The following is a 16,656-nucleotide window of genomic DNA, read 5'->3' on the forward strand; positions in this document are numbered from 1 at the left end:
TCTCAGGAACTACTGAACGGATTCACACCATATATGCAAAAGGCACGAGTCCGAACTGAGGACTACCTCTTTGCCAAATTTGGTGTCATTCCATTCAGCGGTTCGGGCTGTAGCTGCAACAACAGATCCTATGGGAAATTGCATGGGGAAAACGTGTTTTGGGACCCCCCCTTTTTCCTCAGCCCCCGCTTGATGAATCACCACGAAACTTCCAGGGTAGGAGCGGAGCGGAGCTGGCCAAAAGTTTGGAAAATTTTGCGAGGATTCATCAACCGGCGCCAGACTTATTGGGAATAGAATGTTGCGGATTTCCTATGGAAAATGGCTCCTAACTATAACTACCTACTGACGACCGCCAGTAGGTAATATATATATAATATACACATGATGTGAGGAAAGTCTGATGATGAAGCATGCCACAAAATGTTGGTGAAGGCTTCCTTTCCTAAAAAAAAGAAATCTCCTTCATACTGTCATAGTTGTATAGAATTTAGTACTACCTGGTGCTCACCTTACCATTTGGGTGATAAATATTATGTAAGAGAAGAAGGATTAGTGAGCTTTGTGAACTCTCACCCCTCTTTTATATTGTAGACCTCATGGAACACGTCATCACATTCACAAAGAATGAAGTGATTGGTTTTATCTCTAGGAATCTATCTATTAACAAGCCTAAATTTGTTGAATTAATACATTTAAGTTATGTAAGGCTTCTTCATTTGTGAGGTGGATCAACACAACCGTTTCTGCGTTTTATAACCAAATTAAGGACATTCTATAAATATTTGTGTGCTGCCTCATTATCTTATTTCACCTTTTCCAATTAGGCTGTTTAAATTATGGTTTAACTTTGGGATGTTGCTGTTTGCCTTTACATATACACCTGTATGACTAGTCTAAATCATTGGGTTAACGTAAGAATATGAGCATAGTTGAAGGTTTGTCTCTTTAAAGATATCGAACGTTTGTATGCTTAAGTAATTCTTCAAAGGTATCTAAGCATGAGCAATGACAGATTAGAGACTTTTGCCCTCCGGTACACCTCTGTATCCCCAAAGTGGCAGTTTGACATACACATTTGAATGCTTAGGGCTGTGTAAATGTCCACCAGATTTGCTATTTACAATGGGATAGAAGATTCACATGGATTCTGAGAGCTACACCTAAAGATATTACTATCTCAATCACACACCCCTTCCATCACTAGGAATTCCAGTTAATACAATACCACAGTTCCCCTGAAATTGGCACAATTCAATATTTGCTTAGTTCCCCTGAAATTGGCACAATTCAATATTTGCTTTATAGTGGGATTGTCTAATCTTAACCACGTATCTGTGTATTTTGACACTCTATTCACTACTAGATTTGTATTTAAAATGTTGACATTAAGTTTATCAGTCAATAATTTATTTCAATGTTCACTCACGTTTTGGTTTTTAAAACATTGAAGTTAAATATTCGATCCACAACAAGTATGGTTTAATTAAACATGATTGTACATGTGTGCAATCCACATGATGAGCAAAGGCAATTCCTTGATTTCCTATGATCAAACAACGAATGGGATGTTATCATATCTGTGTTACTTGATTTAGAGCAAACCAATTGGTTATTGAACCAAAATATTGATTGATTTGTTACAAAAGTTTATACAGCTTATTTTTAAATCTGGACAAATTTCATGTATGAAATGTTTATATTTAGGTGCTTTCTTTTTTTCCAACTAAAATATTTTATTGTTATTCTTTTTAGTTCATTAATGGTGCCAAAGAAATTTGCTATGCTTTACGTGGTGAAGGCTTCTGGGCTGATTTCATTGACCCCTCTTCAGGTTTGGCTGTGAGTGAATATGTTATGCTGATAAAATAGATGTATGCAAACGATTTCTTAGTAACACTAATCAATTTGTCTTGGTTACACTAAAGTAGAATGTGTGCATTGTCCGCTCCTCTTCTATGCTACCTGAGATACTAATGGCAACAGGTCTTGCTATAAACTATTGTACCTTAAACAGTTCTCCAGTGGTAGAAATATTCAAAAACTATTATACCTAGAACAATATACCCAGTGTTAGGCAAGTTGAAAGAATAGTCATCTACATTTTTTCTTTAAACTCTGTCCCTTGAGTTGCATGATCACTGTTGGGGAAATAGTACTCCAACAATGTTTTGCTCAAAGGAAGATATATTTCTGCATTTAGTAACCATACTTGTACTGTTGCAGCCTCAAAGACACAGAAGTAAGAATCACATCAGTGCTGTAAATCTGTTATTCAAGATATGATTTCCCAGCAAGGGCAATGCTGAGGGGGGAGGGGGGGGGGAGGGTATGGGTGGTGTTTGTCAGTGTATATGTGGGTGTCTCCTTAGCTGCAGGACTGCTTTGTTTTGCTCTCCTTTACATCATTCCGCAGAACCATGGAAAGGTGTTGCATGTTCTCATAGGTCTTTTGGCTCTTATCGTAATACTTTGCTAAGATTCTGTAGTTGTGATGCTTAACTCTTCTCTGCATCCTCAACAAGAAATGGTCCGGTAGATAACCTGGTGTGAATAGCCATCAAGTGGTGTAGACGTTGCTGACACCACATGTTTCTGTGTTATAGTGAGACAATCAATAACTTTGTTGCTTCCATCCAAATTGTAACACTGATCAGTAGAGTCAGAGCAAATTATTCTAGGCCTTTTTTATGCTGCGTTTCTTCAGAATAACATTTGCTCAACCTCTAATCTGAGAACCTGGAATTAAAGCCTCGGCCTTTTGTTTTCCACTGTGTCAAAAACGTTCTTCCTCTTTGCTCTTTGATAAACTCGGTGCTTTAATTGGGCCGGTACTCACCGGTAGTGAGTACCGGCACTTCCAATTTTTTTCTGCACTCAGTACCGGCACTTCTCTGTAGCCAGGGAGAGTACCGGTACCCTGATCCACAGCACGGCAGGCGCAGGTTAGGTTTCGCCTCCAGGGCAGACTCCGCTCTGCTTCGGAGGAGCATGTAATTATGTGTAGTGGGTTAATCTGTTTTAGTGCCATAAACGCATTTCTTTGTGTGTTTTGACATGTGCTGCATCTGCTACAGAAGTCATTAGTTACGGTCATATATTGGTCTTCGCCCCGCCCACTTGCCACGCCTCTATTCTAATGAGTACCTGCACTTATTTTTTCCCATTTAAAGCACTGGATAAACTACAAATTGCAACAAATCTATATATTCTACTACCATAGGGTGAAGCTTGTGCTCCTGTGGCTCTCACTGTTTTTGTTTGAAACACCGGTCCTTTCATTTTGGACTCCTGTCAGTTGCTGTACTGAGACAAGGAGATAGGTTGCCCTAATAATAGTGCGCCTTTACCGATTTTTCTGATTTAGCACATGGCGTTTCTGTTGTTAAGAATAAAAACTTCCTTATCAGAAAAATGAAACTAAAGTACTAGTTTGAGAGCTCTGAACCACTGCACATTACTTTGAAAAAGATTTGTATTCTCCAATAACCGCCCCCTGATCTGACAAAGTTCTTGTGTAGGCAGGGAAGCGCTTAGGTATACTTTTTCCACTAACTCCTGTTGATGGGCTACTGGCTTGAAGATCTGTCAAATACGTAATGTGTAGTTTTTCACAATCTTTGAATTTTGCTATCCTTGCCACTCTTATTAGTACAAAAGATCTGTTAATTTCAAATTATAAATATGTTTATTTTAAGTTATCTCAACCTGGTCAATCAGTCTGTGACTGGTACCTGTGTTTTTCGCCACTTGACTCCTGGAATTATCAGTAGTCCCTGCCACAACCGCATAATACATGAAGCAATGCCACCATTATCTATTGCATATATCGTTTTGCAGTACACAGCCTACATATTACAAATGCAGTAAAGGCAATACCTTAATGTTCTCTCTGACTTCGATAGGATTTCCAAACAAAATCAACTTGACAGAGATCTATATAATTACAACTTTGAAGTTTCTTTCTTTCAATATTTGAACAAATTCTCCTAAATCTGATTGCATTGAGTGAACAGATGGCTAAGTCCGCTTTGGAACACTGTGTCCCCAACATTTGGAATCTTCTTTTAACTCTCACTGAGAAAGATTCAGTGCTGTATAATGTAGATTGTGTATTGTTTTAAAACGCTGGACATTCAATTTGCTCTGTTGTCCAGTGTGACTTCTGGCTTCTCAGAATGTGGTTTGTCTTTTTGTCCATGGTGACTATAATGCGCCTGATCCCAGAATATCTACTGGAAACGTGCAATCATTGATAAATTTGCATAATGATATTTTGCTCCTTTTTTAGTCCTAATCTCCATTAATGAGATGGTTTACAAATAATTTAGTTTTTTTTAACTGGATCAAATTATCTTGGATTTGTAAGTACTTTAAAAATCCTGATCCAAGAATCGTATTATTATTATTATTATTATTATTATTAATAATCTTAATTCGACAGATAAGCAAGTAGCCCTGTTTACAGTTCTAAGAGGGGTACATTGCCATGTTCAAGTAGTGTGTCTCCGATTAGCAGGATTATGTTGTAGTGGAGTATATTTGATAACCATAGGAATCTAAATAGTTTATAATTCCTAATCATTGAATGATGGATTACCGTTCATATTTTAAATCTTGCTTTTTCTAGTTAGAGAACTCTGAATGAGCGCAGCAGGAAAAAAAACACTAGTGTAGTGTCCATATAGCCTCACAAAATAATCCAGTTTTAAATTGAGGACACTGCAGATTTAAGGGCAGTTGCATGTATGTATCAGAGTGCTCTATTTGTGCCTGTATCCAAATAAAATTGCTCCATTCTGCTCTGCCTGTCAAAGTATAATAGTTGGAGCAAATAGTGGTATTTTTCTGAGCACGTACAGCAACTTTGAAACAGAAATTTATGATATAGAACCATGGCATGACCCTATGATATAGACTGCCATATGGACAGACTCTCTGCAAATTCCTTTATTATCAGTTCATAATAATTGAATAATTTTAGAAAGTTAAATGTAATCTTAACTGTTGGGTATGATGCAAATTCTATGTCTCCACTCATGTCTTTAAAAAAAAATAATATATATATATATATATATATATATATATATATTTTAAAATATTTGGGTTTTGTCCAAGTTAAGTAGGTAACTAAATAGCTGCCCAAACACCTGAGCTCTCTTCTCTATTAAGACCTTTCTACTCAAGTATGTTGGGCTTACTGCTTATGCAACAATTTTTCTTCTCCTTCAGCCCCCATCCGCTGTTAAACATTTCAGATGATATGCTCAAGCCAATTAGTTGCGTATTTAAACCTTTATTTAAGATTTGAATTAATTGCAGACCAAATCACATTTTTGCCTTGTATTTCTTTCTATTGAGTTAGGGTCAGTAGACCGTGCCAAATGCCATTCTGGCTTCCAAGAGGATCATTTTGGCCACTAAACCCTGTGATTCAAAAACATCCAATATTGTGGGGGCCATGTTGATTTGCCCAGTGGTGTCTCTAGAAATTATAAAGCTAGGTTTCATTGGGTCCATTAGGTGTGCAGTTTTACTAATCATTTGTTTTGTTCTTATTGCATTCACTTTAGTGTCTTAACTTGTCAGTGAAATGGATTGATAAGACGCCTGGAATTTAGGGTTCTTGTTCTTCTTCTTTTTTTTTTTTTTTTTTTTTTTGTCAATATAGAGCTATTAATATGTCCCTAAAGAGTCATTGCAAGACTGTTAGTCATTAACTAGAACAACCAAGCTAATTCCTTTGAGAAAGATTTATAAAATTTGAATATAATTTGTCCTTATCCCAGCTGCTTTCCCCCATGGGAAATTCATAGCTGCTTTTGTAACTACTTACATTGTGAATAATTCCTTTAATCTTTCAGTGTCACTAGGTGAAGTGCCACCGTATTGTCTGCAGACCAATTCGTTAAGTTGTATGTTTTCCTCCCTATACAAATCCGAGTAAAAATCCCAATGTTCTATTGGGGGTCATAGTTCTCATCTCCGTTTTGATCAGTAACACTAAAATGTAGGTTTTAAAATTCTTCACCTTTAGTTCTAAGTGTTTCAATTCAAAACCTCCTGCATCCCGCTGGTGAAATGCGTCAGGTGGTACAGCAGGATCTTCTTCACAGCAACAGGGCAGGGTTTTGCACATGAACCTGCACACTCGTTCCCCCTTCATGCTTGAAGATTAAGACGCAAATTTTGAGTCTTTAATCAACCTTCCAAATTCTGCGATGTTGTTCTGGCAGCCAGGCGTCCCTCAACAAAGACTATATAGACCTGATGTTGGGACAAGTTTGTGGCATGGTGCTGATCAGGACGAGTTGGTCCACTTTCTGCCTCTCTCTCTCGAAGGTGCTGTTTGTGTTGCCTTTGGCACAGTAGTGCCTCGTCCAAGTCGCTGTTAAAGGTTACCTGTCTGCCGTTTCGGGTTTTTGGCGGGTGCCGGATCAGCCCTTTCTGTTAAAGTGACCCATGGTGACACATTTCCTTAAGGGCTCACAGTATTTGTTCCTGCTTACCCTTGTGTTATGCCCCAGTGGGACCTTAATTTCGTCTTCACATTTCTCATGTGGTCTCCCTTTGAACCCGTGCACAGATGCCCTTTGAGACCTCTGACACTTGTCAGTCTTCTTATTGGCAACTACTTCAGCCAGGAGAGTGAGCTTCAAGCTCTTTCTGTTGACCCCCAGTACACAAGCTTTTACCCAAACAAACTGGTTCTTTGAACACGTGCCTCCTTCCTTTTGATCGTGGTGACACCATCCATGTAGACCTTATCAGACTGAGTCAGGAAATAGTCAATCTTCTCAAGACTATTTGTTCTTTTAAACATGACACCTCGACAATTCCTAATAAACACATTTTTTGCCCAGGTAGTCATTTTTAATGCACATTTACACTAGAGCACTGCACATTATTAGAGTCTTCAAAGTTTGAATACACACCGTGGCAGTAGTCTTTCTTCTTCGGGAAGTATCAGGTTGGGCACTCGGCAGGGCCTGTTGGCTCGACACTGTGGGCTCAGACCGTGACCCCCTAGAGTCTCCGATGACGAAGCTCCGCCAGTAAGGGTGGGCTGATGGACTCTTAACTCCCGCCAGGTGATGCACAAACTATTTGAAGAGGTTTCTATACATTGTTCACGGCGTTCAGTGGCTTTCTGTTCCTTATGAACGGACTTAGCACCTCCTGTTAGTTGTTCTACCATCCATGTAGGCCCAAACATCACACTGCTGACCATTTTTTTTCTCCGCCTCATCCTTCCTAGGAAGAGGAGAGACTCCATTGTTTAGACCCAAAAAGAACCTTTTCCTTTACATCGTCGCACCAAAGAATACTGGGTGGATGATCGGCTCTTCATTGGATTTACTGGAGCGACAAAAGGCAAGGCGAGCAAAAATGGATCATGTTTTGATGGATTGTACACTACACTAGCTAGGAAGCAGCCGTCTGAAGGCTTGCGGGCTCGTTCCACCAGAGCCAAGGCAGCTACTATTGCATTAGCATGTAATGTGCCTGTCCTAGACGTCTGTCAGGCCGCTACATGGGCATCAATTCACACATTCATGAAACACTACTGCCTAGACAGTCCTGTCCATTGGGACAGGCATTTTGTCAGCTCAGTTCTCCAGGACTTTTTTGTTTATGCCAGTTCGCAGACCCACTTCGGGGAGCTATTGCTCTGATATCTATTTCAAGTTGAGGAATCTACGGTGAGAAGTTTCTATCAGAAGAACAAGATACTTACCTTCGGTAACAGTTTTTCTGGTAGAGACTAACCGCAGATTCCTCACCCTCCCTCCTGCCCCGTTATGAAAAGCTCTTTACCTAAAAGATCCAGTGAGGCTGCACGCTGCTCATAAATCATTCTGACATGGCTCTGCGTTTTTAGGCCAGTAATAGTCACAAAAGAAACGGATGTCTGAGCACCAGGGTGGCACCTATATAGGCACCATGCATGTAATTTCCAACGTGGACATTGTTGATGCAGAGCCACTGGGGCGCACAGGTACTGCTTAAGGTTTTCTGGATCCAGTCTGATGCCTGGGGAATATTCTGAGGTGAGGAATCTGCTGTTGGATCGAGTCTGTTCCAGAAAAAGCATTACCAAAAGTAAGTAACTTGTTCTTCCTCATTGCGATTACTTCAGCTTGTTGTGTGTGTGAATTACATGAACTCTGTACTGCAGCCACTCCACCATCCTTCCGGACAAGCTAGTGCTCAGTGCGAAGGCAGAATTTCACCCCCTTCCTGATCAGCCCTCCTCCCACCACACCTATCTAAAGAGGAAGAAAGACTTCATCGCCTTAACCAGATTGTACCTCGACCACTCCAAAGAACATCTGGCGGATCATCAGCTGTTTGTAGGGTTCTATGGCACAAAAATTGGTGAAAGCTGTTTAGAAAAAAAACCTTTCCAAATGGATTTTCTTGTGTATCCAAATTGGTCATGGACTTGCCAAGAAATAGCCTCCATAGGGCCTACTTTCTCATTCCAAACAGAGCAAAGGAAGCTGTCACCGTGTGTTGGAAAGTGCCTCTTTTGACATGGTCACCCCCACTTTTTGTCCACTGGTACTGATGCTTTTGATTGGAAGTGCAGTGGGTCCCCGCTAACGGCCCCAGTGCCAGTGCTCATTCCCTAAAACTACACAAGTTGATTGTAACCCAGTTAGCAAGGACTTTAGCACCCTAGTAAGACCTTGGTAAAGGGTACCCCCGGTACCCAGGGCATGGGTACTAAATGGGATCCCGAAGGGCTGCAGTCTGTATCATGACACCCAAAGGGACCCAGGTACAAACTACATCCAGCCATTTTGAAAACACAACATTGCCCACTCCCTGTATGCAATGCCCATGTGCACCCAGACACACCAGAACAGGTAAAGTGAAACTTCTGGTGGTACTTTGGATCTTGGCCCCCTAGCACCTTGAGTCCCAAAGAGCACCTTTGAAGTTAACTTGCACCTGTTTGGTATTTGTGATTTTCTCCCATAGGGTAACATTGTAGCGTTTGAGGCGCTTGCCTCAATAACAATTGTTTGAGCTATTTTTCTGTTTCGCCTTAAAACAGATATCTCCCTTGTACTAAAGATCTTGGTGTCTGAATTCTTATAAAAATCTGCTTTATTTTTATTAATTGGTCCTGGATTTCTTGAGTGTGTGTGTGAACCATTTGACTGTATCTGTACAACAAATGCTTAACACCTCTGATAAGCCTAAGCTGCTCAACCACACTACCACAAATAGAACACTAGGAATTGTTAAAGTAAGCCCTATAAAACATGAAAGGGTCGTCTGAGTTTTTTGCATGGTGTGCCCTTACATTGGCATCACTACATAAAATGTCAGCTTACTACGTCGTGCTGGTGTGCAGTGTGCCAATCTCTGCCATTAGCCAGGCTGCTGCGTGAGCATCACTCCTCGCATTCATGAAACATTACCACCTAAATTATCCTGTCCAGCAGTAGAGCACTTTACCCTTTCAGTTCTGCAGAATCTGAACCATTCTAAAGGCCACCCACCTGAGGTGATACTGCTTTGGTATGTATTCACAAGGTGGGGAATCTGCAGTTAGACGTTTCCATCAGAAGAACAAGTCGCTTGCCTTTTGGTAATGCTTTTGTCTGGTGGATACTGTTTCTAATCTCTGATTTCTAACCGACTCGCCCACCCCTCCAATCTGTGGAATGGGCTGGTTTTGTCCATACTGATTATATTACCAGTCTAGAGATCTGCACACTGGCACAATCTGGTTATTGAAGGCTTTGTGCCCAAAGGCGTGGGCAGATATCGGAAAGAAACTGAGGTCAGTTCATGAAGGTGGCGGCTATAAAGGGACCCGTGGTCACATCTGAAGCAGGACTAACTAGATTTGGAGCCGCGCGATGTCACCTGCCAACACGCAAGTGAAATTCTCTTGATCCAGTGTGGTGCCTAGCAGTATTCCCAAGTTAAGAAATCTGCAGTTAGAATATTCAACAGTAAGAGCATTACCAATGGTAACTTTTTCTTATAGATCTTCAATTTAACTTTAATGCATGAGGAACCCATAACCAATGTATACTTGTTCTCCTAAGTCACATTGGTATCTGGATGCAGATACCAGTCTGAGCCAGACAATAGTCTTCTCGCTCAGCCTGTAACTGTGTTCATGTATTATCTATTTAGAACTTCTTAACCCAGCAGTGCAGTAGTGGAGCTTATCTTAAATGGTGAGCCTTGGATGATAAAGCTAAAATCTGTTTTTTAACAGAAGTTATTAGGTGAGACCACATTAAGGTGTTCTACTTGGAGTACAGGACCAAAGAAAAGAGGTCCACAATAAAAAAACAAAGTATGATCCTCGTGGTTCAGAATCTTCTTCCCTACAATCGCACTTGCTTACCTTTAGCTAACTGTCCAATGGAAACATTTCCTAAATTAGTCATTTATAGCACTGAATTCACCCACATCTACTGAGTAATAGTTGAGGGGCATACCAAAATAACATATTTTGGCATCCTTCGAAGTCCCAGGAGTTTTTGGTTAAAATGATCTTGTCACTGTATGTCACTTAAAGCATGAGAGGTACATAAAGTATAACGTTTCTCCAAATTATGTTGTTTTCCATAATAAAAGAAAGCCGAATCAAACAGAAATAGTATGTAATATGCTTGAGTATTGTAGGTGTCTAATGCTTTTTTTTCTTTTTGTTTCAGTTCTTTGGACCCTACACCAACAACACGCTCTTTGAAACAGATGAACGTTATCTGCATCTAGGATTCTGTATTGATGACTTGGGTTGCTGCAAAGTTATTCGCCATAACCTTTGGGGAACCCACGTGGTTGTGGGAAGTATTTTTACGAATGCACCACCAGATAGCCATGTCATGAAAAAATTGGGAGAGAACTAGAAGACTTTGGCACGTTTGCTGTTCCAAGCTTGCCTTCATTATCCATTATGATTGACAATTTGATTCGTAAAACATTGGGGGATACATTTTAAGTTTAAGCATCTGCTTATTAATATAAATATTAAAAAGTTCTATTTATTTTTGTTATCAGAATATTTAAAATACCTCATTAAGCAAAGTGAAAGAAATCCACTTAGTTAACCAATAAAATTGGACCATTAATTTGAGGAGTGGGCTGCCACCAACCGGAGTCATTTCTGAAGGAGTTATAATAACTAGGCTCAATTGTTATGAGAAACATCTGTGTCTACTGACAAGTTTGACTTGTTAAAATATTATCTGATTTTATGTGATACATATTTTTATTGTTATAGTCTAGGGGTTATAAAATCATCAGGAGTGCCTAAAATTACCCTTTTCAATCCTTAACTTTACCTGTTTTTAGATGGAGAGATTTTGACATAGTACATGTTTTAGTGTCCTGACTAGAAATTAAATCTGAGTTATACTATTTTACCCCGTGTACTCTACATGTATTAACAGGACTTTGCAAATCTCCTTGTGAAAGAGTGTTACTGTCTCAATTTGAATATGTACTGTTACACGAATTTCAAAATACTGGACATTTTTGCTGTTGTTGAAAACCCATATTGATTTACTGTGGAACAGAAGTTGACAGCACTCCTCTCTACTAGCAATCCAAATTTGGTTTTATTTCAACTGTGGCCATATCTGTCTGTATGTTGAGGCATCTTATTTAAAACATTACTGGTGAAATGAATCCTGAAAATAAAAAGAAATTCAGAGGACACTTTTTGATTATTTATACTCAAAATGCAGATCCACAGATGACACTGATATTAATTTAGAATAATGACATTTACGTTTTAACCTTCGTACGTTTATGGTACAAGGATTGGAATGGTGAATTTCTGCAAGGTATGTTTTCTGCCTACTTCACCGTTTCAGTTCCCAGCTACTTTGCTCACCCAGTTTATCAATAAATGGAATCAAAAGATGGAATATTTTGCAAAAAGGCCCTATGGACTCTGAGTTTTAAATTGAAAGTAAATTGCACTTGTTGTCTTTATAAATGGGATTTTGGGTGTATCTTGTAATTGTATTTGGCATGTCAGCTGAAGTAGCTCATAGATGTGGAGCCCACCCCATCTGTGAAGAGGATCTAGAGTAGGGGTGGGTGAAATATTGCGGTAGAATTTTGGCGACTGTTACTCTTGTAACGTGGCATTCAATCCAAATTCTGCCCATCACCGCATGGTGGAATTTTTTTCGTACCCGAGGGTCCAAGGCGGTAAGTTGGGAAGCTAGATTTGGCATCCCCTAGCATGCTTTCCGCGGGCTAGGAGGACATCCAGTGAAATGTTTCTAACTCGGGCGGTTTTGACCGTTTGCGATCAGAAGGCTGCCGCTCAAGTAGAAAATCAACTCAAGTGGCAGGAAAATCACCTTGAGTACCTGCGCCCTGTGGCGCGTTGCGTGCTGACTTTTTCAGCACAAACTGCTCTCCATGCACTAAATCGGCGCAGGCAGCCCGATGTGCCTATTTCCGTTCATTGGCAGAACTCCTCTGCATTTCCCAGAGTCTTTATGTAACTCAGCGGAGTCAAATTCCACGAGTTCCACCCACCTCTAATCTAGAGCAGAGTGGTGCAACAATCTCCCTGTTTTAGGAAGCAATACCTCTCAGCTCAGGCACTTGGAGTAGTAACTATCCAAATCAGTGGCATTCATTCATGCTTTCTTGCTTTCTCTCTCTTTTTCTCTCTCTCATGCACACGTTAATCATTCTCTTTCCCTCTAACCTTATCTCCATGACTCTATAGTTTGATTCATTGTCGCGTATCCTGCACTGTTGTCACACATGGCTGTGCATATAGGAATGCCAGGCATCTGTGCTGATTTCAGGAGCAGCTCCTGGCTTGTAGCGAAGACTGTGAAGTATGTTATGTATTTATGTGAGCAATTATGTGTGATATAGTGTTCTTTGCCTGCAGACAGTACCCCTTTGTCTCCAACCTTGTGACTTTTTTTTTATAGATTCTTATCCGTCCTCATGGTGCGAATCCCACAGTAACAGTATTTTTAGGTCTCGTGACGTAAGCAGCGCATGTGCTGCTCTCGTCTTACGAGGCTTCTGGGAATCGATATGATTCCAGAAGCCTCGTCCTAGCTCTGCCTTCAGCTTTGATTCGTGTGCCTTGTTTGACGTCACAAATTATGCTAAAGACAGTGCAATGATTGCACTGAGGGCATGGCAATCATTGCTTGTTGCCACCCTGTCTCCTGTAAGCCACGCCCAGCGGGATTGGATCTCTTACCCGTGGCGTGACACAGTAGGTATATTATCAGCTTGCCGCACTTTTTTTTGTAAATTTGTTTTCCAAGCAGACCTCTTGCCCGAGGTAATGACTCTGTGGCATAGCATAGGCTCCCTGTGTGTGTGTGTGTGTGTGTGTGTGGGTGTGTGTGTGTGTTGGGGTGTGTGTTGGGGTGTGTGGGTGTGTGTGTTGGGGTGTGGGTGTGTGTTGGGGTGTGTGGGTGTGTGTGTTGGGGATGGAGGAGTCCAGGGGAAGGGGGGGACCTCTAGATTTGTTACACCTCTCATTTCAATGTTGGGCTTTTGACTGTGAAACCGAGATAAGCTATCAAACGCAAACACGGAAGCAGCCTTCTTGGTTTTCTGCTTCATGCAGCCAGAAACGTTGCAATGTCCCCTGTCAATGGCTTACATACCGCCATGCATTATTATTTGGTAATCTAGAAAAACACTTTGTTTCTAAAAGTGAGAATATGTAATCTCATTTTCCGCTATCAATGGGCTTTGGATCAAGCTTCATGGCTTAAATTTGCGCTCTATACACTGGCCTGCGAGCTGGGTTTAGAGTGGGGGAGAGGGCTTTTATTTATATGACGAGAGGGATGCAACAGGGGTGACCCCTCACACCTCTCATTCACTATGGCAAATTAGCCCTTAGCTTGCATGATAAGACTCTCAGGAGTCACAGGGTTCCACTGGCCAGAGAGTCTCGTAGATAAAACCACATTTTACGCAGATGACCTCCTTATTTGCAGTGACAACCAGAGACATCTGGCTTCGCAGCAATGGTACTCCTACAGACCTTTTTTCCCGGCCCTTAGGGCAAACTGGAGTAGATCACACCTTGACTCCTTGGGCAGACAGAGACCTGGGAAGTTGGTAAGAGACACTGATCCAAATTTCCCCACATGCCTCGATAAACAACTGTTCCCCCATAGAGGAGACTATTCGTCCTAATATTATACCCATGAGCTACTCAGTACAAAGAGATACCCAGAAGTTATGATGAGGTGAGTGGCATGTGAAAAAACCTCGAACATTTCCTGTTCCTCGTGCTCACATGAAACCTGCAGGCCTCCACTCACCGGCGCCTGTTGCAGGAGTGCACAGGGCTGGTGCTTGTGGGCAAAGGGGGGGGTGGGGGTAGGGGTAGGGGTGTTACGTTGTTCTGTTAATTAAGTGCATAGAGCAATGACTTCAAAATATGAATAGATCTGCAAGGAAGCCTCCCAGCTCTTCAGAGCTCTGTAACCTGTATGTCACGGTGTCTAGCTTACTAAACATTCTCAATAAAAGTGCTTTAAATGGGTAGGTACTCAAGGGTACCCAGTGCATGCACTTCTATAGATTGAAAGGTAGAGTACTTGCACTTTTTAGTACCTGCACCTAGGGCTTTAAGCGGGTCGGGGTCTCCATTTCTGTCCTCACCCTCAAGGGTATTTTTAGGTCTCGGTCTGAGCAGGAATGCACCCCATAACAGCTGGCAAGGGTCCCATGCCAAGTGCGACACTAGAGCCGTGTCTGGCCATGTGCAAGCTGGGCCCCGATACAGGGCACCTTGCTTCAGAGGGGCGCACTGAGCTTTAATAGAAAATAGTTTGCGAGATGTCACTGGATTGTTGACTTCACCACCTGGCTGGACCTTTAACATGCTTCCGGGTCACAGCTAAATTGCATCATGCCTCAGCTTGCATTGTAACTTTCCTGTTGCGCTATCTGTCCCCGTTTACTTTGCTCCCTCCCGTTATCTGTGTACACTTTGCTCCGGCCCCCTCCCCGTGGTAGTTTGTGTTGCCTTTCCAGACCCCCACCTCCCATTGTCCCTGTTCAATTTCTTCCCGACCCCTCCTGTTTGTGTTGTCTTTACTCCTGTACCCCTTGCGTTTTCCGTATTTTCTTTACTCCCGCCCTTCCGGTTGTCTGTGTTGTCTTTACTCCCTCTTCCTCCCGTTTTTTTGTATTTTTTGTGTTTACTCCCGAGTAGCGTCATTTAAACCCCAGCCAAGGCACAGTTGTGCTCAGTGAAAGAATAGCCCCCCCCCCCCATCTCCTCACCGATCCATTAAGCACCCCTTTGTTGGCCTCGCTGTGCTTTCACTTCCGCTCTTTTCTTTTAGAGCTGCTGCCCTGGGGCAGTGACCCAGATGTCCCTCGGAGACAGAGGCGTGGTTTCATCTTCAGAGCCTGTCTCTCTATCTACCTCTCTACTCCTCTCTACTCCTCTCTCTCTATACTCCTCTCTACTACTCTCTACTACTCACTCTACTAGTCTACTACTCACTCTCTACTCTACTACTCACTCTCTACTCTGCTACTCGCTGTCTACTAACTCTACTACTCACTTTCTGCTACTCACTCTACTCATACTCACTCTCTACTACTCACTCTCTACTACTCACTCTACTCACTCTCTACTCCTCACTCTCTACTCCTCACTCTCTACTCCTCACTCTCTACTCCTCACTCTCTACTCCTCACTCTCTACTCCTCACTCTCTACTCCTCACTCTCTACTCCTCTCTACTCCTCACTCTACTCTCTACTCCTCACTCTACTCTCTACTCCTCACTCTACTCCTCACTCTACTCCTCACTCTACTCCTCACTCTACTCCTCACTCTACTCCTCACTCTACTCCTCACTCTACTCCTCACTCTACTCCTCACTCTACTCCTCACTCTACTCCTCACTCTCTCGCTCTCCTACTCTCTCGCTCTCCTACTCTCTCGCTCTCCTACTCTCTCGCTCTCCTACTCTCTCGCTCTCCTACTCCTCTCTCGCTCTCCTACTCCTCTCTCGCTCTCCTACTCCTCTCTCGCTCTCCTACTGCTCTCTCGCTCTCCTACTGCTCTCTCGCTCTCCTACTGCTCCTGCTCTCTCTCTACCCTTTCTCTCTACCCTTTCTCTCTACCCTTTCTCTCTACCCTTTCTCTCTACCCTTTCTCTCTACCCTTTCTCTCTACTCTTACTCTCTACCCTTTCTCTCTACTCTTACTCTCTCTCTTACTCTCTCTCTTACTCTCTCTCTTACTCTCTCTCTTACTCTCTCTCTTACTCTCTCTCTTACTCTCTCTCTTACTCTCTCTCTCTTACTCTCTCTCTCTTACTCTCTCTCTCTTACTCTCTCTCTCTTACTCTCTCTCTCTTACTCTCTCTCTCTTACTCTCTCTCTAACTCTCTCTTACTCTCTCTCACACTCTACTATGCTCTACTCTCTCTACTACTACTCTCTCTACTATCTACTCTCTACTGCCTTCTCTCTCTACTGCCTTCTCTCTCTACTGCCTTCTCTCTCTACTGCCTTCTCTCTCTACTGCCTTCTCTCTCTACTGCCTTCTCTCTCTACTACCCACTCTCTCTCTACTGCCTTCTCTCTCTACTGCCTTCTCTCTCTACTACCCACTCTCTCTCTACTACCCACTCTCTCTCTACTA

At 42.0% G+C, this 16,656-nt stretch overlaps 1 protein-coding gene across 3 annotated transcripts in view; it reads left to right on the forward strand.

The window, feature by feature from the left end:
* MMADHC (metabolism of cobalamin associated D) overlaps positions 1-11,695 on the forward strand; it is a 71,368-nt gene extending 59,673 nt beyond the window's left edge. For 2 of the 3 annotated variants that reach the window (XM_085645603.1, XM_085645604.1), the window contains exons 7-8: positions 1,756-1,842; positions 10,692-11,695. In XM_085645603.1, coding sequence (XP_085501729.1) covers positions 1,756-1,842; positions 10,692-10,886 — 282 coding nt within the window. In that variant the 3' untranslated portion in view covers positions 10,887-11,695. The remainder of the gene's footprint in view (positions 1-1,755; positions 1,843-10,691) is intronic. The other variant, XM_085645605.1, reaches the window with a different exon arrangement.
* Positions 11,696-16,656: the final 4,961 nt, after the last annotated feature.

The sequence above is a fragment of the Triturus cristatus genome, chromosome 3_1 (assembly GCF_964204655.1).
Source record: "Triturus cristatus chromosome 3_1, aTriCri1.1, whole genome shotgun sequence".
Lineage (NCBI taxonomy): Eukaryota > Metazoa > Chordata > Amphibia > Caudata > Salamandridae > Triturus > Triturus cristatus.